This window comes from Pseudomassariella vexata (genome assembly GCF_002105095.1).
Source record: "Pseudomassariella vexata strain CBS 129021 chromosome Unknown BCR38scaffold_12, whole genome shotgun sequence".
Taxonomy (NCBI): domain Eukaryota; kingdom Fungi; phylum Ascomycota; class Sordariomycetes; order Amphisphaeriales; family Pseudomassariaceae; genus Pseudomassariella; species Pseudomassariella vexata.
Genome location: NW_024467967.1, coordinates 1,141,287 through 1,168,737, shown reverse-complemented (window position 1 = coordinate 1,168,737; position 27,451 = coordinate 1,141,287). Strand labels below are relative to the sequence as shown.

Here is a 27,451-nt window from a genome sequence, read left to right as displayed (position 1 = left end):
GGGTCGGATGATCAATAATCTCTCCAATAGTGTCATTGCAATGGTTCGATGCTGCTCCACTCCTTAGAAGCTGTGGATATGCCGGCGTTATAAATACACAGCCCGGCTTCCGGCTCAGCCCCAACGGGGCCGCCTGGGCATATTCAAGTACCGGTTTCTGGTTCATTCTCCTCTGTAACCAAGCTCGTGTGCTCAGTAAATTGTATTTGATTATGTATGACGTCAGGGTCAGGCAATTGTTGTAACCGAGTTATCATTCAGGTTCTCCTGAGAACTCCGTTTGGCTATGCTTACGAAGACCTTCGTGAATTCTTTTCTTAAGCACTTACGTACGGTGCCCCCAGTACAACCTAGCAATTGCGATGCCGATGGCCCAGAATGGCTATTTCCAAAGCAGCGAACATAATGAAATGAATGGAAAGTTGATAAACAAGATGAGAGGCTCATCAAATGGTGGAATGGTAAGGGGTAGTCTGATATCCTAGTGCAGTAAAACCGGTATTGTAGAGTAATAACCAGACATTTTTCGATTGTTCTACCTGCGCGCTGTCCACTGTTATTCTTCTGGAAGGACTTAAGCACCTAGGTGGAAATATCAGCTTTACCAGAGAAAATGCTTGTCTATAACACTCATATTATGGGTTGCCCCATACCTTTCCCCACAGAGCGCTGTTCATTCTGTGAAGCGCTTGCTTCCTTACAAGTTTAAACAGTCTAGGAACTGCTAGCCTTGACAACAATAAATGTATTCATCTCGCGTATGAGTACGACAGTGTGATGTTGATGTCGCATCGCGCCGGGTCATCATGTGAAGCATTAAAAAAACAATGAGAACCAAGACTGATCTGGAGATCTTCTCCACTGGCTCTTTCACCTAAACGACCAAATCATCTCGGAGTGCAGTTGGATGCTGGACGAATGCCACCCCTTTCCAACGTATATCTAGATACAGACAAGCAGGCTGATGCAGCCGGTCACACGGGTCAAATAATGACTATTGGTTGGTACTTGATGGAGTAGGTGTGTAATACCATGGGAAGGTGGGTTACGAAGAACAGATAGAAACGTCGCATTCAACGACGCCTTCAAGCTCACCGCAAGTCAACTTGGTACGGGAGGACATTTAAAGCAGCAAGACAGTGAGTTCAAACTGAAGCATACAGCGACATGAAGCTAGTTTGGAAAGAATATCTGAAAGTCGATTATAGCCTTAACGAGAATAAGCACACCCACCACTCCCCCTGTTCAACCCATTAACCCCCTTCGTCCTCCTCAACGTCCTCCCACCGCTCATCCCCAGCTCAACAGGCGTCATTGGCTTCGGTGAAGCGCTAAGGACACTACAAACCATCGTAGTCTGTGGTCGTCGGCCATTTCCATGACTCGCAGGCTGTTCATGTACACTAGCAGAAGTAGCAGCAGAGCCATGGCTCAACCACCCATGGCTCGGCAAGCCCTTACGGTCATCTACCCGCTTAGAAGGGACATCGTGGGGAGCTTCGACATTGAGATGCTTCTTTTTACCAGCGAGGATACTGCTGTTCGACATCTGAGAATGGCGCGCAGAAGCATGTTGGCGAATCCACCGAGGCTTGAATAAACCCAGTGACGTGGGGTGGGAGGATAGCTGGATGAAGAGTGAATCATTGCGGTTGATGTCGGTGTTAGTGGGAGAGGCGGCGAAGCCAAAGTCGAAGTCGTCGAACGAGCCGGACTGCAGCTGTGACTGAGTCTCAGTCTGGGGCTGGGGCCCAGGCTTCTCCTCGACTGCAGGCCGGCTGACTTGGACTTTGACATTGCGCTGCTGCTGCGGCTGGTCCTGGCCCTCGATCCACACCGGCGCGAAGAAGCTCTTCCGCTTTTTGGAGTTGGATGAGCGCGTGAATATCTCATTCAACTCCTGCTCACGAAGCGTCTTAGCAGGGATGTCTTGCCGGGACGCTGAGAGTTGAGGAACAGGGGCAGGAGCACTAACAGGATTGACATCCGGCCGATAAGCCGAAATCCTCTGTGCCTCGTGACCATGCTCGAGCGACCTTCTCTCATTAGTGAGCTGTGTAGCGTGACTGGCGAGTGACCCGGGAACTATAGCTGCGGGTGTAGCAGCCTGAAGCGGCGTGGTCACCATCGGCTCCGACTCCATGGGCATCTGCCAACTAGCCCGGTTGAAGACTAGGCTCTGCCCTGGGTTCCGGCCGATTCTTTCCCGGGCTTTGTTCATCGTGTCCATGAACGTACTGCTAGCTCTGAACATCAAGTCGGGCTTGGTGTTGCAGTTGTCCTCGTAGTCACCGTGAAACGGAGATGGAGAGCGGGAGCTTGAGCCTGAGGGGGTTGTACGAGAGTATAGGGTGGAGGTGCCCGTATTGGAGCGCGATGGACTAGGGGTGGTCGAAGCCGGTGTGAGAGAGCTGACCGGGGCGTCAATAGGTGACGGAGGCGTGCCGGTGCAGCGGATGTTAAGCACGCTGAAGAACGCGTCGTTGATGGATGACCTCCTTCTATCTTCCGACGGTATGGGCGCCATGTAGGTCAACTTACGACAGGGCTCAGAGGCAGCCTTTACAGGCTCAGGGGTTCTGGTCTTCGGAGTCGCGGGGTCAACGTGAACCTGGACGACCTGGACTGACTTGCCGTTCACTCGAGTGACAGTCTGTCTCTTGGCTTCCGCCTGCATAGTTGCAATGGCCTGGGGCCTCGAACTCGGGACACCGCTTTGAGAAGCCTTGCTGCTGGTACAAGGCTTGTAAGGGTCAACGCCGCCCAGGAAATCGTCACCCGGCGGGTGAGCGTGCATCTGGGTGCTGTAGGCACTGTAGCCGCTGCGGCCATCCTCAGACGCACCAGAGACGGGCTTGGCGGCCACAGCGCCGCTCCTCCTCCGCCGCTTGGACTTGGACGCCCGAGTGGACTGACAATTTTGAATAACGGTAGCGGTGGACAGGCGGCGACCGGTGTCCTCGAGCTCGACGGGCGTAGCGGGAACAGGAGGTGGAATAGGAGCACCAGCCATAGCCCCCTGAGCCCAGTATGGTACCACGCTGGGAGCCATGTAGCTCCTGTGCTCAGATCTATGAAGCCAGCCCATATCAACGTCGTAATTGCTCTTCGCCTTGGGGGCAGATCGACCACCAGGACGGAGCACAGTCGGATACGACGCAACGTTGCCGCTAGATTTGTTAAGCGCCGCCGCGGCCCGAGACCGGTTGAGCTTCTGCCTCAGGTACTCATTATCCGGCTGGTCGGGATCGAAGGAGAACGAGTCCGCTCTGTGAAGCGATCTACCCAAAGCGAAAGACAGGGCCCTGGAAGCACGCTCTAGAGAAGTCCCGCTGTCCACGCTCGCAACGCTACCTTGCTGTGAGCCCGCCTGCGACTTGCCCGACTTGGAGCCCGCGACGGGCGGCCGTGAGACATCATCGACCACGGCCTTGAGGCTGTCGCTGCTGGTGGCCTCCTTGAGCATCATGTCGAGTGTCTCGCGGTTCGTCGGGATCGCGGGAGCATTGCCGACTCCCGCCATGGGACCCAGTAGGGCCATGCGGATCAGCGTGTCGCTTTGCATAGACATGTTTTGAGGTCGAGAATAATTAAATACGTATATAGACTGACAGGAAAGGAAAAGCGCGAATAAGAAACGGACCGGCCTTTTGAAGCGAGGGTGTGTTTATATTCGACGGAACAAGTGGTAGAAAAACAAGAATGAGGACTAGGTTGCAGTCCGGGGTGGGAATGGAAAAGAAGGCTGTTTTCGTAAAAGGCAGTATTGGTTGGCCGTGGGAAACAAGAGGCGAAGGTTGAAGCGAGGATTACCAGGATCGAGTCAAAGATGTAACCTGCATGTTGGTTGTTCAACAACAAAGGGACAATGGTGGGTTTGGTGCGTCGGGGTAGTTGGCTGGATGACAGCACAATGGACCATTGTACAGGGAAATTTGTCTCGAGTTTTTCGAGACCGACTTCGCTTGTGTTGAAATCTGAAAACCAGACCATCGAAGTTAGCTCACTCCACCGGCATATAGACCGCATTGCTCAATGATCGTGTAGACAAGGGCAGTTTTGTTAAACGTCCGTCTGGGTCATATATCAGCCGGCCAGAACAGGTCCACGATTATGTTTATGGTATGTATCAGAATGCATTTGTCTAATTACCTAGGCAACATGTCAGTAATCGCTTCGGCCTGGGAGTAAAGTTGCTGGATAGAAGCTGTTCTTCGAAAGGTTCACCTCCTGCAAAGTGTGCTCAGTTCTGGACCAATGAGATGATATGGCGCATGAAAGGGAATTCAACCAGCCCAACTCGTTGTTAGGCTCGCTCATCTCGCGAAGAATGTACTTGGTAATAAATCACAAATTTATGTGTTTCATCCGAGTTATGTGGGAGTATTATCTGTTCCCCTTCCGCAAATTTGCCACAAGTGCCCTTACGGAATGCAACGCAGTCGGTGACACCCCTTTATCCCAGGTAAGTGGTATCACCTATGAGGTAATCCCTTCCCAACGCCAACTAAAATGTAGCTGCAAATATTATGTCGATGGGTATCATTAAAAATTTTCCGTTCCGTCCGCCCTGCATCATGACGTTAGTCACTACGTCTCACGAGTGAAGTCCCATGGCTTGAACGCCTCCTTGAACTGATTAGCAGACTCAGTTTCCTCCTGGGTCGACTGGACGACATCCTGCCAGCGGAATCTGTTATCCAACTGCAGTAGCTTGGCTAGCACCTTGCGAGGGAATTGCAGATCAAAGCGGGAGCTATCGTCGATGTGCAGGACCAGCTCCTTTCCTTGAATGCCAGTGTCTCCGTCGTCGGACCAGATCCACACGCGCAGAAAGTCGCCCACATGGTCGATCGCAGAATCTAGCTCCTGTGTTTGGAATGCCGGATAGCGCCTGTTCTCTGCTTCAACCTTAAAACCTGCTTCAACAAGCCCTCTCCGAACTAGATCGATGGGAACAGGAAGAAACTGCCAGTGGAGGTGAATGTTGTTAGCGCGACTGATTTCCCAAGTCACAGCACCAAGCTTAAACTTCGACTTTTTTGCAACCATGGCTTGCATGGTCTCGCGAAAACGCGCCATCTCCTTATACGTCTTCAGTCCTTCGTTTGGATCCTCTGCTTCTGGGTCGAGGGCAATCTCTCTAATCGTCGCATTGTGGGCGAAAGATATGATGAGCTGATGGCATGGGAAGTTAAGGCCATTTTCAGCGAAGAAATTAGAGCTTGGCAAAGGCCCCTTGGCGGCAGCCACGTATGAACTATCGCCAATCGATTCCACCATGTGCGTTTCTAGGTTCGCATTCGCCAAGCAGAAGAAGCATTGGCTGGGACCAGTAGGTGGTAAGTGATGCCGACGCTTGCTATGTCGGCCGTCATGATGATTGGTACCATTGCCAAACCGGCTGTAGCCGCCTTCATTAGTGACTGTCTCAGAACCTCGTTTGATGCCTGATTTCACGATGAATGGCGACATTGTACTGCCGTGTGGGATTGTGGAAGCGGTCTCTCCAGCTTGCACATTGAAGGCATACATGGCTTTCGCTTTAGCCGGGTTGCCAAAAGGCGCCATGGAGATGAAGCGAGTGACTTGCTTGTCGGTTGATGTCTCGTCTACGGCAGAAGAGTAGAAAAATGGCTCGCGCTCGTAGAAGAACCCAACTGGGGAGGAGGAGAAGTGATATCGGGGTTTGATCGCCGCACACAAGTCTGCGATTTCCTTGGTGCTCGACACCGCAGCTTGGTTTTCGGGAGTCAAGGTAGTGATTGATTTCTCCCAAACCCCAGCAGGCCAGATCGATGTGAGAAGGATGTCAGTCTTGTTTGCGCCGCGCAAGGACGTGGCATCGCTAGTGGTGTGGTACGGAAGGAGCTGCTCCTTGGACTGCCCACCCACGATAGATGTATCGAGATTGCCCCCCAGCGCAACAATTCGGATTCCGTCGGAGGTCGTGGTTATGCTTCTCTTTCCGAGGAAATGGAGGTTTTCGCAGAGCTAAAGAGATGTCAGCAACAGAAAACAGTCAACGGGTCCCCAGGTAGAGATGGGCTGGGTGATGCCGTAGGAAAATCCGAGCCCCAACGCCCCAGCATCCAAATGAAAACTGTGGCTCAGATTATCCTATTACGAGCACACCATTTCTTGCGCTAGTAGATGAACGTACGTCCTCGTCTGGACTTGTCTCGAGTCGCTCAACGATTCGCGGTGGCAGTGGCGCTGTGCCTACAGTGAAGTAAGTCGAGAGCGGCACCTTGATGTGGCCATTCAGAAGCTGCGTAATGCTCTCGTCGTCGTCGTCGTTGCCGAAAAGGTCGCCGGTGACAATGGCAAAGGAGAACTTGTTCTTGGAATGAAGCGTGCCGAGTTTCTGGAAAGCTGGCGCAAGCTTGCCATTAACGCTTCCGAGTACGATCCTATCAAAACAGTTAATGTAGTTCGAACTAAAAGCTTCAATCAGTATTGTGAGAGCTCACACTTTGGCTGCCATTGTGAGGGGCGTTTGCGCAGGCGAAAGCGACTTGAAAGAAGCTCTCTCAGGGCTGTGTTGACTCGCGATAGGACCTTGGTAGCTCCTGTAGGCTGCAAGTGCGAATGGTTGTTGAAGTTTGAGTGGGGCGGCAGCTTAAAGTTGCTGCAGGGACCCTGGATCTTTCCCTATCAGCTTATCTTAGCGCAATCCGCCAGAAAAGTTTCTGGAGTCGTTATACAGCGGGGACCAATTCGAAGTTGCAAATGCTTGAAGTGTTGAACTGCTCAAATCAAGCAGACAAGAGATCAAGATGCCCGCAACGTCATCGGGACGGATCGTCAAATCCCGAAAGGGCCCAATTCAGAAGGGGAGAAATCAACACAAATGGCAGTCGTTTTCGAGTAAAATCTCCAGACTCTCGGCAATCGACCCTCTGCGCAAAGTTCGCCGCAACGATCTCGACGTCGAAGACGATAAAGCGACCACCAGCTACTTTCGAACTGGACTGGAAAAATGGACAGACCTGAATATAGCGAAAGGCTTCACCTACTTCCGCAGGGAGGTGCTGCCCATCTCCGACAGTTTGGCACAGATTCTGCACTTCGAGGATAAGATCATGGACCTTCTGGAAAAATACGTATCCGGGCAAGAAAAAGAATCGCTGGAACCGCTATTGGAGCTCCTCACAGCATTTGCGCATGATTTGGGCACGCGATTCGAGAAACACTACGCAAGAGCCCTGGCCTTGATTGTAGAAACCGCTGGGAAGCGACACGATGCTGATGTGATCGAGTGGACGTTCGCGTCTTTGGCCTTCCTCTTCAAGTATCTGTCGAGACTCCTAGCCCCCGATATTCGGCCGACATACGATGCCATGGCTGGACTCCTTGGGAAAGCGCGGTGTCCCACTCACATTGCTCGATTCGCCGCCGAATCCCTCAGTTTCCTTATTAAGAAAGCCGCTGCCCCGTCTAATCGAGACAAGTCTCTACCTCTGATCATTGAGCATGCCAGAGCAGATCTGCAGAATACCCGCGGACATCGACAACACGAGCTGTACTACCATGGGTTGATGACGATGTTCGCCGAAGCCATTAAGGGGCAAGGAATGGGCGTCCACACAGTTGGGCCGTCCATTTTCAAGGCGCTGGTCGCATCTATTCCAAACGAAGAGTGCCATTCCGAACAGAACGATCGTTGGTCAGATCTTGTTTGCGGTGTCCTCGTGAGCATAATACATCATACCAATGCCGAAGGCTTCGAGCCCATCGCCCAATCAATCTACGAACAAAGGTCCGCCGATGAGTCTCGGAAAGACTTCCCAATTCGCAACATCATGTATGTGAGGCTACTCGGAATTATGGCCGGTGTCCGGAAAGCAAGCAGGATCTCGGATTGGGCCGCTGTTCTGGAATGTCTGCGGGAATCTGTCGCCGATCTCTGCAAGGAACCCTCCGAGCTCGATGTCGTGGGCCAGTCGTCAATCTGGCAACATGTGCTCGTCAACGTAGCCATAATCCTGCAGTGGGCACCCATGGACGCCATAATTCCCAACATAACCGGCATCATAAACAATTTGACAAGAGAGCCACTGATGAAATGGTTCATCCCCTTTTGTTCATATTTCTCGGACCTCGATATCACGAAATTTCGAAGTCTATTCCTAAATCATTTCCAGAAGTAAGACTCCTTGACTACTTGTTGTGAAACTATTTTTGACCATATCGAACAGATTTATCATGAAACATTGGTCAGAAGACGCCAACGAGGACATGCTCTGTGTTCTCATTCCTCGAATGGTGCAGTCGAGAGCCCTTCCGTCAACGAATGACACCGAAAAGTTTGGACTACCCCAGTCGTGGCAAGATCAGATTGTCGCCAAGTTTGAGAGGTTAGAGGTGTCGCCATTCCCAGAGGAGGGCGCCTCAAATGCATATGACAAGGACCCGAAGGTTTGGCGAGACAGATGCTTGCCGAAATACTGTGCTCTTCTACAGCTTCTGGAGTGCACAACGGTTCACCCGTCGATCAACGGTCCAATCTCGGGGCTTCTTCTAAGAAAACTCAAGCTTGCGCTTCGGCCATCTTTATCTCTGGCCACCGATGAAGCTCGATTCATCGTCAGTCAGGGATTCTCAGCTTATCTTCGCATGAGTCAAGCGGCGGGACAGCTTGACAAATCCCTGAGCCCACTACTCAGAGCCGCCGCGCCTAGATATTGCCGCTTGACTGGCTTCCTGAAGGCTATGCTTGCGTATGAAGAGCAGAACGACAGCAGTAGCCCATCATCCCAGGACGGCAGTGCGAGCCCTGATAAGGAGGAGGACCCGCTTCTACAGTGTCTCATCGACAATCTCTCTGCGGAATCATCGGAGTTGCGTCTGGCGTCGCTCAAGTTGCTTGACAAGCTGGATATAGCCCCCGACCAACTGGAAGTTTTGGGGATCATGCTTCAGATCGAGCAGACCCCATTAGACCTGCAGAATGTTCGTGCAATCTCATCTCACATCCGAAAGCTCTCAGTAACCTACTGTCAGGTAGATGAGAACTCCTGGCTTCGTCGCGCAGTACCAGCGTTTCTTTTCGGCTTGATGACAGTCAGGCTGGCACCAGTCTGGGAGAGTGCAGTTGAGGCATGGAAAGAAGTCACGCAAGCCAAGAGTGGGGAGGAGCAGCTTTGCGAGCGGGCTTTGCAGTGGCTAGATGTTCCCTCAAAACGGTGGGATGGCCCTACGAACCACGCAGTCGGTCAGAAGAGGCAAGGACTTACCGATTTTGAATGTCTGAACCTCATGTATCTGAGGAGGAAGGCCGACGACGCAAAATGTGTCATTGATGATGCTGCTGATATGATGCTCAGCTCATTTGAGGATAGCCAACGTGCCGTACCAGAAACGCCCAGCAATGCGCGATCGCAAGCATTGAAGATTCTCTCTGCAGTTCCCCACCTTGCCGAAAAGAGATCCCGTACACTGGTGCCGATGTTTTTATCTTGGAGTTCGGGGGTTGAGGAGCAACAAGGTAGCTCAGAGGGTGAAGAGGAGGCAGATGCCAACATTAGTGGATCATGGTCACTCTTTGATAAGAAAGGCTTACTCGGTGTCTTCGCACAGTTTTCAAACCCCAGGGTCCTCTTCCAAAGTCAGAAGGTCTACGACGCACTCCTCAGACTGCTCGCGAACGGTGACGCAGAAATTCAGAGAGCCGCGCTCAAGGCGATCATTGCATGGAAACAGGACGGTGTCAAACCGTACCAAGAGAATCTAGAGTATCTGCTGGACGAGGCAAGATTCAAGAATGAGCTCACCGTCCTCTTCCAAGGTGATCATCAAATTCTACCGGAACACCGCGATGAAATCATGCCTGTCCTTCTCCGGTTACTTTATGGCAGAACAATTTCCAAGAAAGGGGTTGCGAGTGGACGTGGTGGCCTTCAGTCCACTAGACTTGCTGTTCTACGGCACCTCTCTGTGGACGACATGGGTCGCTTCCTTGATATTGCCTTGGGCGAGCTTCACGGGATTGAAATTCTTCAGGATTCTGTCATTCGCGACGATATGTTGGACCGAGAAATAATGCCAATCCGAAAACAGGTCGGTTTTCTGAACATGATGGCCGCCATGATCAACGAACTTGGCACTAGCGTTTCCGCTTATGCCAACACTCTTCTCAATGCGGTACTATACTGCCTGGTCTTTGCCTGCCGAAATCTGGGACAGAGCGCGGAGGACGTCGACGAAACGGAATCAGTGAGCCAAACGTCGCTGCTTCGAACCGTACGCACTACCGCCATCAAGTGTGTAATATCACTGTTACGCAATGCACCGCAGTTTGACTGGGCCCAGTACAAGGACATTGTGATCAAGGAAGTTGTGAGTCCGCGGGTTGACAACCTCCCGGCCGAAAACACGCAAGGCATATCGGGTACCTTTCAACTACTGTCGGTTTTGTCGCTCACTTCCGAGACAGCCTTGTTCCTTGCCCTTGACGGAAGAATTGTTGTCAAATTGTTGGACTGTTTGTCCTTCCAGAAGGCTAAGGATGAGGTGAGGGTCTTTGCCTTGAGCATCATACGCAACCTTATCAAAGACGCCCAAGCACCTGCGGCCGAATCCGAATCCCACGAACTCATTAAGACGCAACTTATCGACCCCAATCTCGATATGATCCTCCGCATAGTTGGTGGTGTCCTGAAGTCGGACCACGATATTGGGAAAGACCTTTTGGCAGCCTGTGTCGACGCAGTTGTAGAGCTGTCACCCATAGTGCAGCAATCCGGCAACACTGCGGAGTTGATTGACATCTCTGTCTATCTTCTCAACCAGCCCTCAAGACGGGTCAACCCCAAAGTGAAGGGCAATGTTTTGACTATTCTTGAAAAATTCCTCCGACTTGAAAACCTGAAGTCAGATGCACCCCTCAGAGAACGAATCTACTCCACGATCGCATCTCTTTTCGGTTATTTCAAAGACACGTCTAGTCGCCAGGCTCTTTCCAGAGTCTTGACAGTGTACGCAGGAGATGATGCTGCCATTCTGAAGGTGGCAAGTTTGTGCACAGATCTTAATTCCTACGTCGAACGGCGGATGGATGAGCCAAATTACGAAAGGCGCTTGGCCGCATTCAACGAGATCTCCAAAAGGGAGATACCCTTCACGCCCCATGAATGGGAGCCATTACTACACAACATGCTGTTTTATATCAAACATGACGAGGAGTACGGAATTCTGTCATCCAACTCAGCCGATGGCATGTGCAAGTTCGTAGAAGCAGCAGCTGCCTCAACCGATGAGGAAAACGACGCCTACCAGAAGTTACTCGCCGATAGCATCTTGCCAGCTATTTATGCAGGCGCTAGAGAGCCCTCCGAGACTGTCAGACGCGAGACTGTCAGGGTTCTCGGCTTCTTAGTGTCTCATTTACCATCGTGGGCACCAGTTAGCGACCTTGTAGGACTTGACCCGCCACCGGATGAACAAGACTCGGACCCAAGCTTTTTCAGCCATATCCTCAGTCCTGCAACATCGAGGCAGATGCGAGCTTTGCAACTTCTGTCCAAGGTCAACTACCATGCAGAGTTGAGCAGCAAAAACTTGGCCCACTTCTTCATACCACTGCTAGAGCACTTCATCTTTAGTCGTGAGGAAGGCAATGACGACCATGGTGTTGGAGCTCAAGCTACAACGGCCATTGCTGATCTAGCAGTCTCCCTGGAGTGGCCACAATTCCGTGCAACAATTCGCAGGTACATCGGTTACATCGAGACACGGCCAGAGGCTCAGAAGCAGCTTGTTCGGCTACTGGGGAAAATCATCGATTCTCTGGCTGTAGCTGCTTTAGAGAAGTATGAGGACAATATGGAAATTGACGAGGCGTCTACAACGCAGTCAAAGAAACACCGTCTAGCCAGTACAATGCCAGCAGCGGAGAAATTCAGCGATGACATCGTCTCTAACGTCTTGCCACCTTTGATGGAGTACATCCATGACAAGGATGAGACGACAGTCAGCTCTCGTGTACCTGTTGGTATCATTCTCGTCAAGCTTCTGAAGCTTCTACCACCCAAACTACTGGAACAGAAGCTGCCTGGAGTACTGACAGATATGTGTCATATCCTGAGAAGCAAATCTTGGGAATCTCGAGAAATGGCACGGGATACTTTAGCCAAAATGACTACGCTTCTGGGTCCATCCTACTTCGGGTTTGTGCTTGACGAGCTGCGCGGCGCCTTGACCAAGGGATACCAACTTCACGTGCTTTCCTACACCATGCACTCAATCTTGGTGCATGGCATTCCGCTATTTCAACCTGGAGACCTTGATTACTGTCTTGATAAAATCGTCGCAGTCATCATGGATGACATCTTCGGAGTCGTCGGCCAAGAAAAGGATGCGGAAGAATACACCAGTCAGATGAAGGAGGTGAAGAGCAGCAAGAGCCAGGATTCGATGGAGCTTGTTGCACGAACCACGTCGATCGGTTGCCTGGTTGAGCTCGTTCGTCCCATGCAGTCACTCCTCCTTGAGAAACTGGACCTTCGAATGGTACGGAAGATTGACGAGCTGCTCACGCGGATCGCCAATGGTCTGCTTGCCAACCCTGCTGCCGAGAGCCAAGACACATTGGTATTCTGTTACGAGGTCATTCAGCGCGTATACGAAAGCGATAAACCACGAGCGGAAGTCCAGCTGGACTACAAGCTTCGGCGGTATCTTGTCCAGAAAGGTGCCAAACGAAGTGGGGAGCGTGGTTCCACAAGCAAGCACACATACAAGCTAATCCGTTTCGCTTTCGACATTCTCCGCGCAGTATGGAAGAAGCACGATAGTATTCGTACGGCTGGGAACATTTCTGGCTTCGTCCCAATCCTTGGTGATGCAATCGTTGGAGGCGAGGAGGAAGTTAAAGTTGCTGCCTTCAAACTTCTCACTGTAATCGTCAGGGTTCCCTTCAAAACGGAGGAGTCAACGAAGCTTTATAAGGTTGCGGTCAAAGAAGCGACAAAGAGCATCGCGATGTCCACGTCTACTTCGACTGACCTTGCACAAGCCGCGTTGAAGCTCCTATCTGTGGCTTTGAGAGATCACAAGGATGCTACAGGTCGACGGGATGTGGTGCTCAAAGATACAGCAACCGACCTTCTCCTCGGAAATCTCAAAGACGACTTGACTGAGCCACTATACCGCCACGTCACCTTCAATTTCTTGCGGTCAATCCTGGATTCCAAACTGGAGACGGCCTCTGTCTACGACACTCTCGACTATGTTGGGACGGTCATGATCACCAATGACGACAAGGACACAAGAGACTTGGCGCGAGGTGCCTTCTTCCAATTCCTGCGAGATTACCCGCAGAAGAAAAACAGATGGGCCAAGCAACTTGCTTTCATCGTTGCCAACCTCAAGTATGACCGAGAAGGCGGCCGTCTTTCTGTCATGGAAGCGATCAACCTGCTCCTGAACAAGTCGGCGAATGACTTTGTACAGGAAATTGCCACCACCTGTTTCATTCCTTTGATCTTCGTGCTGGCCAACGACGACAGCGAGAAGTGCCGTTTGGTAGCGGGTGGTTTACTCAAAGAGATATTCCGAAGGTCAGACAAGGAGCGCACATCGAAGTTTTTGACGCTGCTGCGAAATTGGCTAGAACAGGGCGAAAACCAATCGGTCTTGCGTCTGGGCATTCAAGGTTTCGGGTTCTATTTTGAGGCGAAGGTGGCAGCGCAAAAAGACCAGAAAGACCTAGATCTCCTGGTTGCTCGACTAGTCGAGGTATTGGACGATTACGCCAGCTTTGCGGACGACTGGGAATTGATCAACACAATTGTTCAGACTGTCTGCATCCTCGGTCAGAAATTCCCATCGGTAATATTGGCTCACGCGGAACTATGGCACGCAATTGCAAGGCCACTCACATCGACTCATCCAGTCGTCAAGTTATCGGCTGTTGGTCTGCTGAACCTATACCTGAATGATTTCTATGAGCAAAGCCAGAATCTCAGGAAAGAGAAAAAGAACAAGGGTATGGCGGAAGCAGACGAGTCTTTGAAGGAATTGACAGGTTCATACGGACTCTTGCTTGAGAAGAGCGCTGCAGAAGCGCTTGTCGTCCTAGCCGTCGGGATTCTGAGTCCTGCGGTGGTTGCCAGATGGAGGAAGCGCATGGCCAAGAAGAACCAGGGCGATGTCAATATTACCTTGGCCGATCCCTCAACTTCTCAGTCGCAGTCCACAGACATAGATGAGAATTTGGCCACCGCTGTGGTCCACTCCTTAAAGGTTCTTGGCACATTCCTCGATCAGAAACCCTCAGCATCGGACAATGAATCGAGTGACGAGGCTCCGGTCGACGAGGACGAAGAAGAAGACGAAGGCGGTTCTGCAGATGATGACGAGTGGACCGGGATTGAGGAGCCTTCCGAGCCAGTTGTCACTCTCCATACGCTCTTCACTCTGCTCTCTGATATCCTGATCGCTGAGACGACAGCAAGATCTCCAGCGCTCGTACCAAAAACGAAAGCCATGGATCTCCTCACCCATTTCATCCACACCCTCCCATCCTCGACTCTTCTTCCCTCCCTCAACATCCTCCTTACGCCACTACACCACCTGACAGACCCGTCTATTCCTATGCCTGTTTCAGTTGACGACGAATTCAAGGCACGTTACGAAGAGCTGAAAACCCAGTCGCAAGAGAGAATGGACATGCTGCAACGGAAGATGGGTACCGAGGCATACACGCGTGAAGTGCTGAAGATCCGGGAGATGAGACGGAAGCGGCGAGAAGGTCGCGCGCGCAAGAGAAAGATTGAGGCCGTTGCCGCGCCGGAGAAGTACGGCAAATGGAAGCGCGGGAAGCTGGACAAGAAGATCAAGGCGAGGAAGGTGAAGGGTGTCAGGAACCGAGAACGCCGGCATGGAGCCGGATTTTAGACTGTTAGTGGGACAGGCAGTTCGTGATAGATTCTGCGCTGAGATGAAGGCGATACCCATAGGATTAGCGTCCGACCAAAAGGAGACTTTGGTGTATAGATGGTTAATCATGCGATGTATAGATTTCGAAGAAATTGAGGATTTAGCATGTTGTGGACGGCAAGAATTTGATGTTTCATATGTTCGACAAGGTTTTCATATTGTAATCACAAGAAGTTGGACGGTGTCGTGGTTATGGAATATGGAATGGGAAGCCAAAAGGTCGTGACGTTGGCAATGATGGCCAATCACCTCTTATTCCAGACGGCAGGATGGCGGTATTAAGCATCCCAATCCCCGCCTGGAGACCAAGGACAGCCATTGCTGTTGGAATGTCATCACAAGATTAGGAAGAACCAGACCCAACAAACTCGCACCCTAAGGTTCATCCCCAGCCTGATCGTCGCCCCTTCACCCACGACATCCTCCTATCGTTCCATGGTACCATGCCCATGCTGCCTGGCCGGCGCACAAGGCAGATATATCCCAACAATGCCTTCCCCTTCCAAGCGAGTCCCACACCGCCGAGCAGTGGTCCTGTCCTGGCCTGGCCTTGGTAGACAGTGCGCTAGTTGGGGGGCGCAGCCTAATGGCTCTGATAGTGGACTTCCATGAAATTGCCTATATACGCGTACTTCGTATGGCGCAGATTTTGACTGCGCCTGGGCTTTTGCTCATGTTTTTAATCCTATATTCTGAACTTGTTGGATGTTTGTTTTGGATTTATTCATTTACTGAGTTTTTTCTCCTTGGACAGTTTGCTGTCTTGCCCACAGCCCCGCCTTAGTTCGAGAAGCTGAAGGTCCTTCCTCCTTGCATCGGCATGGGCGGGATGAAGAGCAGACGCAGGCAGTGGAATAGTATGACATACTACGATATTCCATCATATATTAGCCCAATGTTTCCAGCCGATGAGATATCGCGAACCCAGGTGATATATATTTGATATGCGTCAGCAAGTCTGGCGTTGGGTCAGAATAATGTTGTTGGGCATATATGTAGAGTGTGCCTACAGGTAGGAACCCGTCATCGCAGCTCTCCCAATTTGGCAGCAGAGAACATGCACCCACCTCCACGAATATTTTATGTACGCGATATGTAGACGTCTATTTCTACATACTATGATACAACGACACAGGAGATGATGGGTCGATCTCAACGTGTGTTTTAGCAGTACATGAACAAGCTGTCTTTCCCAAAGCCTCGTCTGGACATGCTTTCTCCGGGGGCCACCTACTGTTACACAAAACATACTCGTATGTATCTTGTAATGTCTACATCTGCTCGCTTGGCTCGATCCGAGCCGACCATCTGCCCACATCCAACGCCTATGTCATTATTCTGGCCCGCTTTCTTCACATGCAGTCCATGGCAGATGCTATGGATATATGTATTGGCCCCGTTCCCGTGAATCACTAGGGACAGATGCACCTGGCCCGCTTAATCAAAACCTGTTCCCCGTGTCCGAACTGCCCAGTGAACGCCGTATCCATCTCAGCCACGACATGCTCAAATGATGGCGCTTAACCTACTGACCCCATCGTCTTCGACTCTGTACCAGCCAACCACTCTTCTCGCCACATAGCCTCCTTCCATTGTGCCGTTGCTTTTTTACTGATCGTTTGCTTTTCGACCCGCCGCCTCCCTCTTTCGGGCTGTTGCTGCGGTATCTCAATCTTGATGGGCACCGCGGAATTCTCGGGCCATGCGTAGACGAAATTGCGAGATACTTTTCGACCGGCAAAGTGTTTCATGATTGGCATCTTGCGAGGCGCTTTGTGGGATATGAGTTCCTCATGTGGTACGCGTCGGCGCGGACTCTCACTGACTTGATTGTATGCGGCTGACGCGTCCGCCAGCGATGACCCCGTTGGAGACAAGTCTGGACGTACAAAAACGGTTCTATTACGTGCAGGCTTTTTGGGTTGGACGAAGCGCAGTTGGAAGGGTGCTGAGTGCGGGCGGAAGCGAATTCGGGATTTATTTGTGAGCTCCTGAGTTCTAAGAGGCAACCGGCGGCTGTCTTTGAAAGCTTCGCCCGTGGAAGTTTCACTAGCCGACGCAGGATCTACGTCCCGATCCCGGATATATTCGTCGCGGGTTTTGCTGTCTTTTCTACCACCGACCTTCCCTGCATTTTTCAGATTTCTGTACACCTCATAAGGATCCACGTATGGATCTTTCGAGGCTATACTGCGCCATTCGCCCTCTTCTAATCGCTGGCGCGCTGTGGTCACCCAAGCTGCATCTGTGGCTACCTCCCGGATAAGCGGCTTTGAATCCATATCTGCCAAATGTGCTCGAGCATAATCAGTGCCGTCCCGAAAGGGTGTTCCGAGTCCCACACGTGGCTTGCGCGGCTCGCGGAAAACTTCAGGCATGTCCGCCTTGCCATGCCTAGCTGAATTTTTCGCTGGATACATCAGGCCTATAGCGTCTGGGGCGGGCTCTCGCATAGGTGCAACTGAGTCTTTGAAAAATGGTGCGGAGGGGTCGATGGGTGCGATATTTGATTCGCCTGTCAATTCGTAAGTAGGCTTCTTGACTCTGACGGGATGTTTGAAGCCAATAGCATCCGACATGGGCCTTTTCTTCATTGGATACGGAATGTGATATACTTTTTCGAGCGGGATCTCAGAGGTGGACTTGGTCCAATATTGGCGTTTCGCCGAAGGGGTGGCATCTGTGGCAGTTGGAGAAGCATTATCCAACTTCGGTCTCATGCCGGACCTGGCGAGACCCCCAGGTGTGGCGGGTTGTGTCAGTTGTGCAGGGCCAGTGTCGGCACTCTTGCCTCGTTCCGTCACAGTACCATCCTCCCAGAACTCCACGTCGCCATCTTCGCCCAGTGTGCCACGCTTGACGAGTTGGCCCCGCTCCTTCATGAGATCTTCCACCGTCATCTTGCGGTCCCCGAAGATGTTGAGATGGTCGCTGATAACATGGCGATTGCGGCAGGATGGACAGGTGATGAGTACTGATCCATTGTGGTATCCCTGCTTGGAAATGGCGTGTGTTGACCGCGAGCCGCAGGGCACGCAGGTAAACGTCAGCTCATAATGCGGTTCCAACAGCTTTCGAGGTTTCTCTGGCGTGTCGGCATCTTCTTCGGGGGAGACTGCAGGCGTTCTGCTTTGGGGTTTGGGGATGGCGTGGGCAAATCGACGGCCCAGCTGGGCATGCGCAGGTTGGAGAGTTCTAGGAAGATGAGGATACGGACGGAGAAGTTGAGTTGAGAGAGACGGCCGCAGGGGCAGTGACGGCGACGCCCGGAAGGGACGGGATATCGAGTTCAATACATTGACACCACATCTGGTGGCCATCCTGAATCGCAATCACTTGAAAGAGAAGTGGAAAGAAGGTGGTTGAGGACGCATCAAGAAGCTTCGGGTTCGATATGATTTCGATTGCTCGAAACTGAACCTGGAGGCGCAGGGCGCAACATTGGCAAAGAATGAGCTGCTTGATTGAACATAGCGCCGATTCTTGGTCTGTCCGCCGCTATTGGTATCGATAAGATAAGATAGTGAAGTCCGGGGAGCAAGTTGGTTGGTTGGTGACGAGGCAGTTGCAGGGGGTTTGCACGGACCATGTCTGTGCGTGGGGCAATTGCAACCGTCAAAGGACCCCGGCACTTGGAAGCCAATCAGACTCACCACTTGGCAAGGCGGCGACCACATTTTCGTGGATAGCCCCTCGCGACGAACAAACGCCTCAGCCTTACACTGCTTCCATGGTTGTTCTCGCCGTTTTCGTGGGGCACTTTCAAGTAATTCGTTGGATGGCAAGCTTCCATTCCGCATTGCGCGCCCCAGGTCGACAGCATCGCATCTCATAAAGCCCACCGGGAGCATCTTGAACCTTCTTATTCTTGCTTTATGTCTCAACGGTCTCTTATGCCACAAACTTTCCTTTCTCCTCAAACCTAGTCCACTGCATCTTTCTACCATGTCGATCATCTTCAGATCGTGAAGCCGCGCCCATCACTGCTTCTTGACCAACAATCGGCTTCCAATATGATCACTGGAAGGGGAGGACCTGCTGCTCGTGGAGGGCGCATTCGTCCCCCGCGAAGGGTACGTTTTCGTTTCCTTTGCCTTTCGTCTTCTCGATTTCTGGGGCAGAGTCGTAACGTCCTTCTCAGCTTCAGATCACTAAAACAGTGAAAGCTGCGGCTAACTTTGCGCCTTCTCTTATTCACATACTTCACCTCCTTCCTCTGCCTCCGTCTTGAATACTGTTTTGCCACCTTCATACCCTTACATGCCCGCTTTCCGCTCTTCCATTGCCCCAATTGGCATCCACCCCATCTTCGGAAGGCAGCACAGCTAATTTCACTTCTAAACAGGCTGGTTTCAACCATAAGAACGATGACTTCGACCAAAACTGGATCCCGCTCGAGTCGGCCCTGCGCGATATCCACCTGAGAAATGCGAGCGGTCTCGCCTTCGAGCAGCTATACCGGCATGCTTACAAAATTGTCCTCAAGAAGGCTGGTGAGCGCCTGTACGACAAAGTCAAGGACTTCGAGGAGTTGTGGTTCCGCAAGGAGGTTATTCCCCCGATTTTCGCCCTTGTCACCAAGAATCTTATCAGCGTTACCCTCGACGATGTCCCCGGCACCAGTGTTGTAGAGCGACGCGCTATGGGCGAGAAGTTCCTGAAGGCAATCAGGGAGTCGTGGGAGCGACACAACATGTCAATGAATATGATCGCCGATATTTTGATGTACCTGGATCGCGGCTATTCACAGGATCACAGTAGACCATCTATCTTCGCCGCCACAATCGGCTTGTTCCGCGACCACATTCTGCGAACCACACTCCCACAAGGTTGTCAAGTCTTCGATATCTTCAATGCCACCATTCTAGATCAGATCAACATGGAGCGAGAAGGCGATGTCATCGACAAGGCTTTACTGCGCAGCTGTATCAGTATGCTGGAGATGCTTCACGAGACAGACGAGGAGAATGAAAATGAGAAGCTCTACCTCACGCAGTTCGAGCCCGTCTACATCCGTTCCAGTCATACCTTCTACAGGAATGAGTGCGAAAAACTCTTGCGCGAGTCAGATGCGAGCTCCTGGCTCCGGTATACTCAGCGACGCCTGCGGGAAGAGAGTGCTCGGTGCCAAACTACCATATCCCTGATGACTCAGGATGGCATCGCCAAAGTCCTCGAGAAGGAACTCATCAATAGTCACCTCGAGGACTTTATGAACCTGGACGGCAGTGGTATCCGGGCCATGATAGATAACGACCGCATCGAAGATCTCAAGATATTGTACCAATTGGTTTCTAGGGTTGACCCGAAGAAAGTGGCACTTAGGAATGCTCTGTCAGCCCGCGTTGTCGACTTGGGACTCGAAATTGAGAAGATCTTGAGGAGCACCGACTTCTCTGTGCCCCAGACAGCTGACGAAGAGCCAACTGCTGACGGCACTGAGAAGCCCAAGCAAAAGTCCTTGAATGCTGCCGCGCAGCAAACTGCCGCTGCTATTAAGTGGGTCGACGATGTTTTGGTTCTCAAGGATCGTTTTGATTGCCTATGGAAATCCTGTTTTGCCGAGGACCTCATTTTACAGACAGCTCTCACCAAGAGCTTTGCCGACTTCATTAACGCGTTCGATCGGAGTTCAGAGTACGTCTCGCTCTTCATCGATGACGCCCTGAGACGCGGCATCAAGGGTTTGACGGAAACCGAGGTTGATGTGGTGCTTGAGAAGGCTATTACCCTGCTGCGCTATCTCAACGAAAAGGACAAGTTCGAGCTCTATTATCAGAAGCACTTGGCCCGCCGTCTGCTTCAACAGAAGTCGGAGAGTCAGGAAGTAGAGACGGAGATGATATCTCGCATGAAGCGCGAGCTTGGCAACAATTTCACCCACAAGTTCGAGGGCATGTTCAAGGATATCAACCTATCCAAAGACATGTCCGAGGAATACCGCAAGTTCGTGCGTGGCCTTGGCGACGCCAATGACAAACAAATCGAACTTGCCATTCACGTCCTTGGTGGCAACAACTGGCCCAAGGAGATCATGGGCCGGCAGAATGGCCTAGGCGGTCAAAGCCGCCTTGATGCCAACTTTCCACCCGAGATCAAGAGCCTTCAAGATAGCTTCTATAAGTTCTACTCCAAGGATCGCACCGGTCGCAAGCTGAATTGGATCAGTAGTGCTGGATCGGCCGACATCAAGTGCACCTTCCCCAAGATTCCTGGCAAGACGTCCGGTCCTCTTAGCAAAGAGCGCCGATATGAAGTCAATGTCACGACCTATGGCATGATTGTCCTCCTGCTTTTCAACGAGCTAGGCGAGGACGAATGGCTGTCGCTTGACGAGGTTCAAGCACAGACGAACATCCCCCAAAACGATCTCATTAACGTCATGACATCCCTCTCGGTCATCAAGGCGAGCAAGGTCCTCATCAAAGACCCGCCGACCAAAGCTATCGCCAAGCCAGGCGACCGGTTCGCCTTCAACCGTGAATTTGTCAGCAAGGCGATCAAGATCAAGATGCCTTCTGTCAACGCAGCTAACCGGGTCGAGAACGATGAAGAGCGCAAAGAGACCAACGACAAGAACCTAGATACGCGGAAGTACATCGTCGATGCTGCTGTCGTACGTATTATGAAGTATGCTTACACCACCCCATGACTCCAACAACGGGTGTGTTGCTAACGATGAACTACTTTTAGGCAACGCAAGGAACTACCGCACGCTCAGCTGATCACTGAGGTTATTCAGCAACTGACTAGCCACTTCAAGCCTGAGGTCGCGCTCATCAAGCATCGGATCGAGGACTTGATCGGTAGAGAGTACCTTGAACGAGCTGAGTTGAACGACGGCGTGCCCGCCTACCGCTACATGGCATAGTCCCGTCGTGGCAACACCTGAGTAGCCTGTTCGCATACCCATCTCGTCTTTGGTGTGTCACTGAGTGTGCAGGTTTTCACTCGGTGTCTCTGTGTTTTACGATGAGACGAATTGAAAGTGTCGACGACCATGACGGACGGAGTAAAAGCTCATCCCTGTATCCTATCATCGGCACAGCATTGCATTGCACCGCGTGGCTTGGGCGGGTGAGGCTGAGTTAAGAGATCCTGGTTATCTCTTCAGGATTATTGACCCCTAGAAATCTCGGCATATAGCAGAGGGCATCTAGAACGCCAGGAAGGTTGAGCACGCTTGATGCTGCTATTTGATGCAGCAACTGAACATATGTGCAATAGAGACAGCCATAGCACAAAAGCATGAAGTCTATAATCTGTGCATGAGGATTTCGCTTCGCTTATCGTTGCTGTCTGCCAGTTTATCCTCCTATTTGTACCTAGGCCTACTTCATGACTGCAAATCTGTCTTGATCGATCGGTACACACGGCATTCGTGTCTCAGTATCCGGTATGAGGAGGTAACCTGTCTCAATAACGGCTAAAGGTGTGCCTTTATGGTTACCAGTCTCCGAGCAGCTCGTGTTAGTGTTTGCGTTGCACCTGTGTCTTTATTGTTTGCCCAAGGTGCTTTGGCGACTCTCATGCTGCTCAGGGCTCATATAATATGAGGCCCCCCAAACTCGGCTGATGGTGCAGGGAGATTTCGACGACTAGCCAATTGTTTGTTGTAGTAAAAAGTAGATCAGGTCCAATCTGAATAGGGGTCAGGGTCCAGGTGACCATTCCATCGAAATGGATCTATGCAAAGTAAGATAGCTTGTTGGTCTTATTGGATAGTAGTTGAAGAGCTTCTGGTGAGGCCTGAAGTTGTGCTAATAGGATTGGGACTTATCACTGCCAAGGGATCATCAGGACTGCGAGTACAAGCTTCTTCTATTGCTTAATGCCGGATTCCGACCACTGGGAGCCGCATCGATACTCTGAATTGGTCCCAGGGCGTCCCTATGCGCAAACTATGCCGGGTGGGGTACTTACTCCTCTATACCTAAGGCCACGGCTTCCCACAGTTGACACGCAGGGCTTGCTGGTGATACGTATTGACGATGGGCGAGAAGCCTGCAGTGTAAAGGTGAAGAAGATAGAGATGTTTAAACCTTCAACAAGATCTGCTGCCGAGGCGGATAACAACAGTCCATGAAACCAAGTGATGAACTCGGTAAGAACCCAATCGTCCGAGTGGGGCCCATTCGCCTTTTGGCAATCCGTTAAAGATCCTACATAAGTTTGCTTTCCTATTTGCCCTAGTTGATATATGAACGTCGCGATAAGATGCGTTTGTTTGCGATTTTACAAGAAACACGGCCTGAAGGACTTCTTGTGACGGGACAAGTGTTATTGGTCCTTCAAGGCTACTACATCCAGACTGCAAGTCTTGGAAGGACATATGGCCACCACCCATCGAACCACACAAGTCCTGCCTATGGGACAGGCATCATTCATTCCTGTCTATATAAGGCCCTTATGGCCACCGTTCACTTCTTGCAGGACTCTCCAGAGATCATGACACTTTCAATACAAGACCATTTGCCCACAATCCAACAAGTATTCTGAGACGGAGCGTTGGCCAACGCTGGGCAAGCATTATGATGACATGCCTCTCTAACCATTACTAACGACCTGACAAAATCTCTATTCCTGAAGGAGGTGGTTATTCTAGTATAGAAATTTATGACGCTACCCGTCTTTTGAGTATTTGAAATCGATATATGGAGGACACCCGTGGTCGAATCAATGATGACAACAGTGCCAGGAGAGATTACTCATGAAGCATAAAAAGGACGACCCACTGCACTAGCAATGGGTCAAGGACGTCTATCTTGATTTGTGCTTTTCCAGCTATACGTCATTTTTTTACCGATACTACAGGACTTCACCAGTTCACACCAAATTCGGAAGCATTTCGACACTGTTCAGATATCTTATCATATTCTTATTAGCACCACTTTCAAGAGACATGACCATCTGATAAGATGTGACTTAACCTAATAAGATTCCATAGATAGTATGAGAGAACTTGTTCGAGAATTTAGTGGCAGTTCGGTAAGATGAGGTGAGAGATGTAAGAGCTCATTATGAATTTAGCGAAATGAGACTGAAGATATTAGAGCTTACTACTCATTAAGCCTAAAAACAACGATTTGACCTATTACTAACGCGGTGATTCATAGATATCTATTTATACCTTTTCAGCTTCATACTACGTTTTTACCGATACTTTCGAACTTCACTAGTTCACACTAAATCCGAAAGTGTGTCTCAAAGTTCGAATATTACGCTTAGAAACATGTAACGAAAAGTCCAGAGACGGCTTCGCAGCTATAGCTAGCGCCAGAATATAATAATAATATTAAATACGCCGTAGGTGTTAACCCTCGGTACCTCTACAAGTACTCCCTTAAGGGGCTATAGATGATATAGCGGGCCCTTAAGCCGCGTCGGGCGGTTATACAGGTAAACTTGTAGCCAAACGACTACTAAACCTCCTGTCCCTCCCTAAGTCTGTGCTACAACCCCTGCCTGAACTACCGATAAGTGTGGTAATGTGGCACTTAAATGCGTCCTCAGGGGTGGGATGCTACTGATGTGCAGAAGATGCTCGACTATTTTTTGTCGCGACAAGTCGTAGTATCTGCTAATTGGGGTTCTCGTCGAGCGTATACACCTCAACCATACGCTCAAGTGGATAGACCGTAACGTGGTCTAGACGCTCGCAAGAATCGCGGCGAGAGGGGGTCCGATAAGGGGTCGGATTAACGATTCGAATTCTGGACCGGCTGTCGAGTTATATTCCGCCGACGTAGTGCTTGACGGTCGACTGGCTAGGATGCTCGTGATCCTAAACTGCACCAATCTCCCTATTATCGCTAGGTAGGCGAAGTCAACAAGGTGGGCAGCGCGCCGTAAGGGTTGACTAAACCCCCTTGTGTGTCAGCTGCGGGATTCGAACCCGCGACTCGTCACCGACCCAAGTGGGCGAGGCTCAAATCGGGACTTATCTACCAGCGAAGTGACCAACTACACCAGCCGACGCCAGAATATAACAGGATAACGAGGATGAAGACTCGGGGGCTAATAGCGATACTGGGGCGGTGGTTGAATGGTCAGTTGGTGAATAATGGTGCCAGCAACAACAGCTGGACATATTGCTAGTACATAACCCTGAAGGCCAGTCTCGCAATTATACTTAATATATTCGGATTGACCGAGAATGATATTTGTCCGAGTATGGCAAATTAGCTATCCGCCTTGGTCGATTCTGTCTCAATGATCTGCTCTACTGTTCGCGATCATATACAAGCCCCATAGCGCTTACGTACTAGGAATTTCGTGCAGATTACTAGTATTCGGAAGTACCGTCAAACATGACATATAGCTGAAAAGGACATGTAGACGTCTTTGACCACCGCTAACGCCATGGCTCCGACTGCCGTTTCTAGGTTTGACGAGTACGACCTGATAAGCTGAAAGCAGGCCACATCACAGTGAGAATGTGCTCTCTTCGAGTCATGTTCAATGAGCCCGAGGTTACAAGGAACTTGGCAGTCGAGATAAGCGAATCTTATTACGTAGACTGCCGTGCGGGTTGAGGTCGAACCCACGCCGAGTTTCCCAGAGTGGAGCCGCAGGGAAGCTTCATCTATTCAGAAAAGATCCCTGTCGGCGCTAGTCTATCATCCTGGGATCCCTCCTCCATGGATCTCAAGCACGAGGCTACCATGTTATGTTGGTATCACCCGCGACATTGGAAAGACGTGAAACGCCATGGGGAACTCCGTTTCACTCTACTCTAACTGTTGCGAGATCAAGGGGAATGATCCACACAAGTCAACCCTGGACTTTCCCCTTGAGAATTCGAGGATTTGCAATCGATATGTGGATACATCAACTACATTGCTAACCTCAGCATGTCTTTGGACGAGGAATACTAGGTACTATTCCCACATAATTCCCCACATTGGCGTGTGTTCATATCCATCGCGATCCGTGCCTGCTTGCACTTAGTATTGTTTCATCAAGGTCCCGTTATTGAAGGCAACAAGGTTCTTCACGGTATCTTCCGACATTGAAATGCGTGCGCAACTCGACTGGGATTTCCAACGCACCACGATCTCCGTTGTGGTTGCTGGAGACAAACCGGGAGGATCCCAGAAGCCTAAGTGGGATTGTGGACTGACTGTCGATTGCCAATCTTGGTTTCAGGGGCCTTGTCGCCAATCTGCTACGCCACACGGCAAGTAAATATCACGAGATCAAGCATGGTCTACCCACCAACATTGTGGAGGAACTTATAAATAGTCGAGTGCAGAATAAATTCCCCGTGGTCGACATTTGACCATTTTCTCGATTCCTGTTCCTGTTCGTCCCATCTTCTAGGTTGGCTCATGATCAGACGGTAGATGTCAAAAGCGGATCTTTGGTTTCTTAGAAGCGAGCAGAGTGAACCGTCAGCTTAGCGTTCGTTAATGCAGCCTTCACCATGGCGGATACACTGCTGCACCTCAATGTAAGTTGAACTCTAAATGCGACTAAGCTACCTTCCAGAATTACAACCCCAATTAACACCATGCCTTGAGAACTCGCAATCCCAGACGATACTATGGCTGCTGGAGGAACTCGGGGTGCCGTACAATATCAAACCCCTTGCGCGGGTGCGGTCTGGGATGCGACAGGGACGCGCGCCCGAAAACCTGAGGGAGACGCATCCGCTGGGCAAATCCCCACAACTCATCACTCCCGAAGGGCGCGTTCTCGTAGAGCGATCGGCCATAACAATGTACCTAGTGAACCGATACGACGAAGGCCGGCAATTCCAGATTCACCCCGACCAGCAAGACCCGACAAACGACGAGCTCCGCGAACAGATGCTCATCGGCTTCGCCGACGCCAGTTTTAGCTCGATCGTCATCATGACCATGATGTTACACTGGACGGCGAAGCTCTCACCCTTTTTCGTAAGGCCCATGGCGGCCGGGATAGAGTCCGTTTTGACGAAGGGGTATCTGGGCGAGGAGATGGTGATCCATTTCAAGTACATAAACAATGAGCTCGAGGCGCGGAATTATTTCATGGGGCAGCAGAATCCGACGAGGGTGGATTTCATTATGCTTTGGTACGTGCATTTGGTTACGAAGACGGGGGTGGTCGATTTGGCGCCGTATCTGAATCTGAGGAATTGGGTTGCGAGATGTGAGGACAGGCCGGCGTGGAAGAGGGCGTTGGAGAAGGGGAATGAGTATGTCATGAGGATTTAGGAACGGTTGGCAATGGAGCAAGCAGGCAGATAGACTGGCAGGCGAAGATGCAGAGCCGCTGTGTGATGTTGCGATTTAGGGGGCTTGGGCTAGGGCTGGGCAATGAAGCGAAGAGATACCCACATGGTTTGGCTAGCTGTCGCAAACCATCATACAATCATTTACACGTCCTTAACCGATTTCCAGATGAAGCTTTTTATTTGCCTTGTTTGCCTTGGCTTTGCGAATACATGCAAGGCTCCATGACAAGCATCAGGGGGCAGCAGAATCCCTCAACTTTCCGTCAGGCTGGAGGGAAGGGGTTAGTC

The 27,451-nt window shown here is 51.0% G+C and overlaps 6 protein-coding genes and 1 non-coding gene across 7 annotated transcripts; 3 read left to right on the top strand and 4 right to left on the bottom strand.

The window, feature by feature from the left end:
- Window positions 1-1,210: 1,210 nt before the first annotated feature.
- BCR38DRAFT_412414 (uncharacterized protein) lies at window positions 1,211-3,571 on the bottom strand (the record flags this gene model as incomplete). Its single annotated transcript, XM_040858689.1, has 1 exon — window positions 1,211-3,571. The coding sequence occupies one exon, from the start codon at window positions 3,569-3,571 to the stop codon at window positions 1,211-1,213; it is 2,361 nt and encodes a 786-aa protein (XP_040712667.1).
- Window positions 3,572-4,569: 998 nt separating this feature from the next.
- BCR38DRAFT_56421 (CwfJ C-terminus 2-domain-containing protein-like protein) lies at window positions 4,570-6,594 on the bottom strand. Its single transcript, XM_040865477.1, has 3 exons — window positions 6,474-6,594; window positions 6,164-6,413; window positions 4,570-5,994 (listed from the first exon to the last, which is right to left on the bottom strand). The coding sequence occupies exons 1-3, from the start codon at window positions 6,485-6,487 to the stop codon at window positions 4,591-4,593; spliced, it is 1,668 nt and encodes a 555-aa protein (XP_040712666.1). The 5' UTR covers window positions 6,488-6,594; the 3' UTR covers window positions 4,570-4,590.
- Window positions 6,595-6,779: 185 nt separating this feature from the next.
- BCR38DRAFT_488411 (armadillo-type protein) lies at window positions 6,780-14,901 on the top strand (the record flags this gene model as incomplete). The annotated part of the gene is made up of 2 exons (XM_040864269.1): window positions 6,780-8,149; window positions 8,202-14,901. 2 exons carry the CDS (start codon window positions 6,780-6,782, stop codon window positions 14,899-14,901), a joined length of 8,070 nt encoding a protein of 2,689 aa, XP_040712665.1.
- Window positions 14,902-17,738: 2,837 nt separating this feature from the next.
- On the bottom strand, window positions 17,739-18,104 carry BCR38DRAFT_305705 (DNL zinc finger-domain-containing protein; the record flags this gene model as incomplete). Its single annotated transcript, XM_040854612.1, has 1 exon — window positions 17,739-18,104. A coding segment is annotated over one exon (366 nt), but the record flags the coding sequence as incomplete, so codon positions are not given.
- Window positions 18,105-18,867: 763 nt separating this feature from the next.
- BCR38DRAFT_56374 (Cullin) lies at window positions 18,868-21,978 on the top strand. Its single transcript, XM_040865476.1, has 3 exons — window positions 18,868-19,016; window positions 19,289-21,573; window positions 21,637-21,978. Exons 1-3 carry the CDS (start codon window positions 18,957-18,959, stop codon window positions 21,812-21,814), a joined length of 2,523 nt encoding a protein of 840 aa, XP_040712663.1. The 5' UTR covers window positions 18,868-18,956; the 3' UTR covers window positions 21,815-21,978.
- Window positions 21,979-24,817: 2,839 nt separating this feature from the next.
- BCR38DRAFT_t280 lies at window positions 24,818-24,920 on the bottom strand. Its single transcript has one exon. It is a non-coding gene; the product is annotated as a tRNA-Thr (tRNA).
- A 1,271-nt stretch (window positions 24,921-26,191) lies between these two features.
- Window positions 26,192-27,280, top strand: BCR38DRAFT_375345 (glutathione S-transferase). The gene is made up of 2 exons (XM_040857334.1): window positions 26,192-26,395; window positions 26,466-27,280. The coding sequence occupies exons 1-2, from the start codon at window positions 26,369-26,371 to the stop codon at window positions 27,141-27,143; spliced, it is 705 nt and encodes a 234-aa protein (XP_040712662.1). The 5' UTR covers window positions 26,192-26,368; the 3' UTR covers window positions 27,144-27,280.
- Window positions 27,281-27,451: the final 171 nt, after the last annotated feature.

Coding starts and splice junctions, on each gene's coding strand:
- BCR38DRAFT_56421 (XM_040865477.1), bottom strand. Junction 5,995..6,163: donor AGACAAGTCCAGACGAGGAC/GTACGTTCATCT, acceptor ACATCTCTTTAG/CTCTGCGAAAACCTCCATTT.
- BCR38DRAFT_56374 (XM_040865476.1), top strand. CDS start 18,957: ATGATCACTGGAAGGGGAGGACCTGCTGCTCGTGGAGGGCGCATTCGT. Junction 19,017..19,288: donor GCATTCGTCCCCCGCGAAGG/GTACGTTTTCGT, acceptor ACTTCTAAACAG/GCTGGTTTCAACCATAAGAA. Junction 21,574..21,636: donor GCTGTCGTACGTATTATGAA/GTATGCTTACAC, acceptor AACTACTTTTAG/GCAACGCAAGGAACTACCGC.
- BCR38DRAFT_375345 (XM_040857334.1), top strand. CDS start 26,369: ATGGCGGATACACTGCTGCACCTCAAT. Junction 26,396..26,465: donor ATACACTGCTGCACCTCAAT/GTAAGTTGAACT, acceptor CCATGCCTTGAG/AACTCGCAATCCCAGACGAT.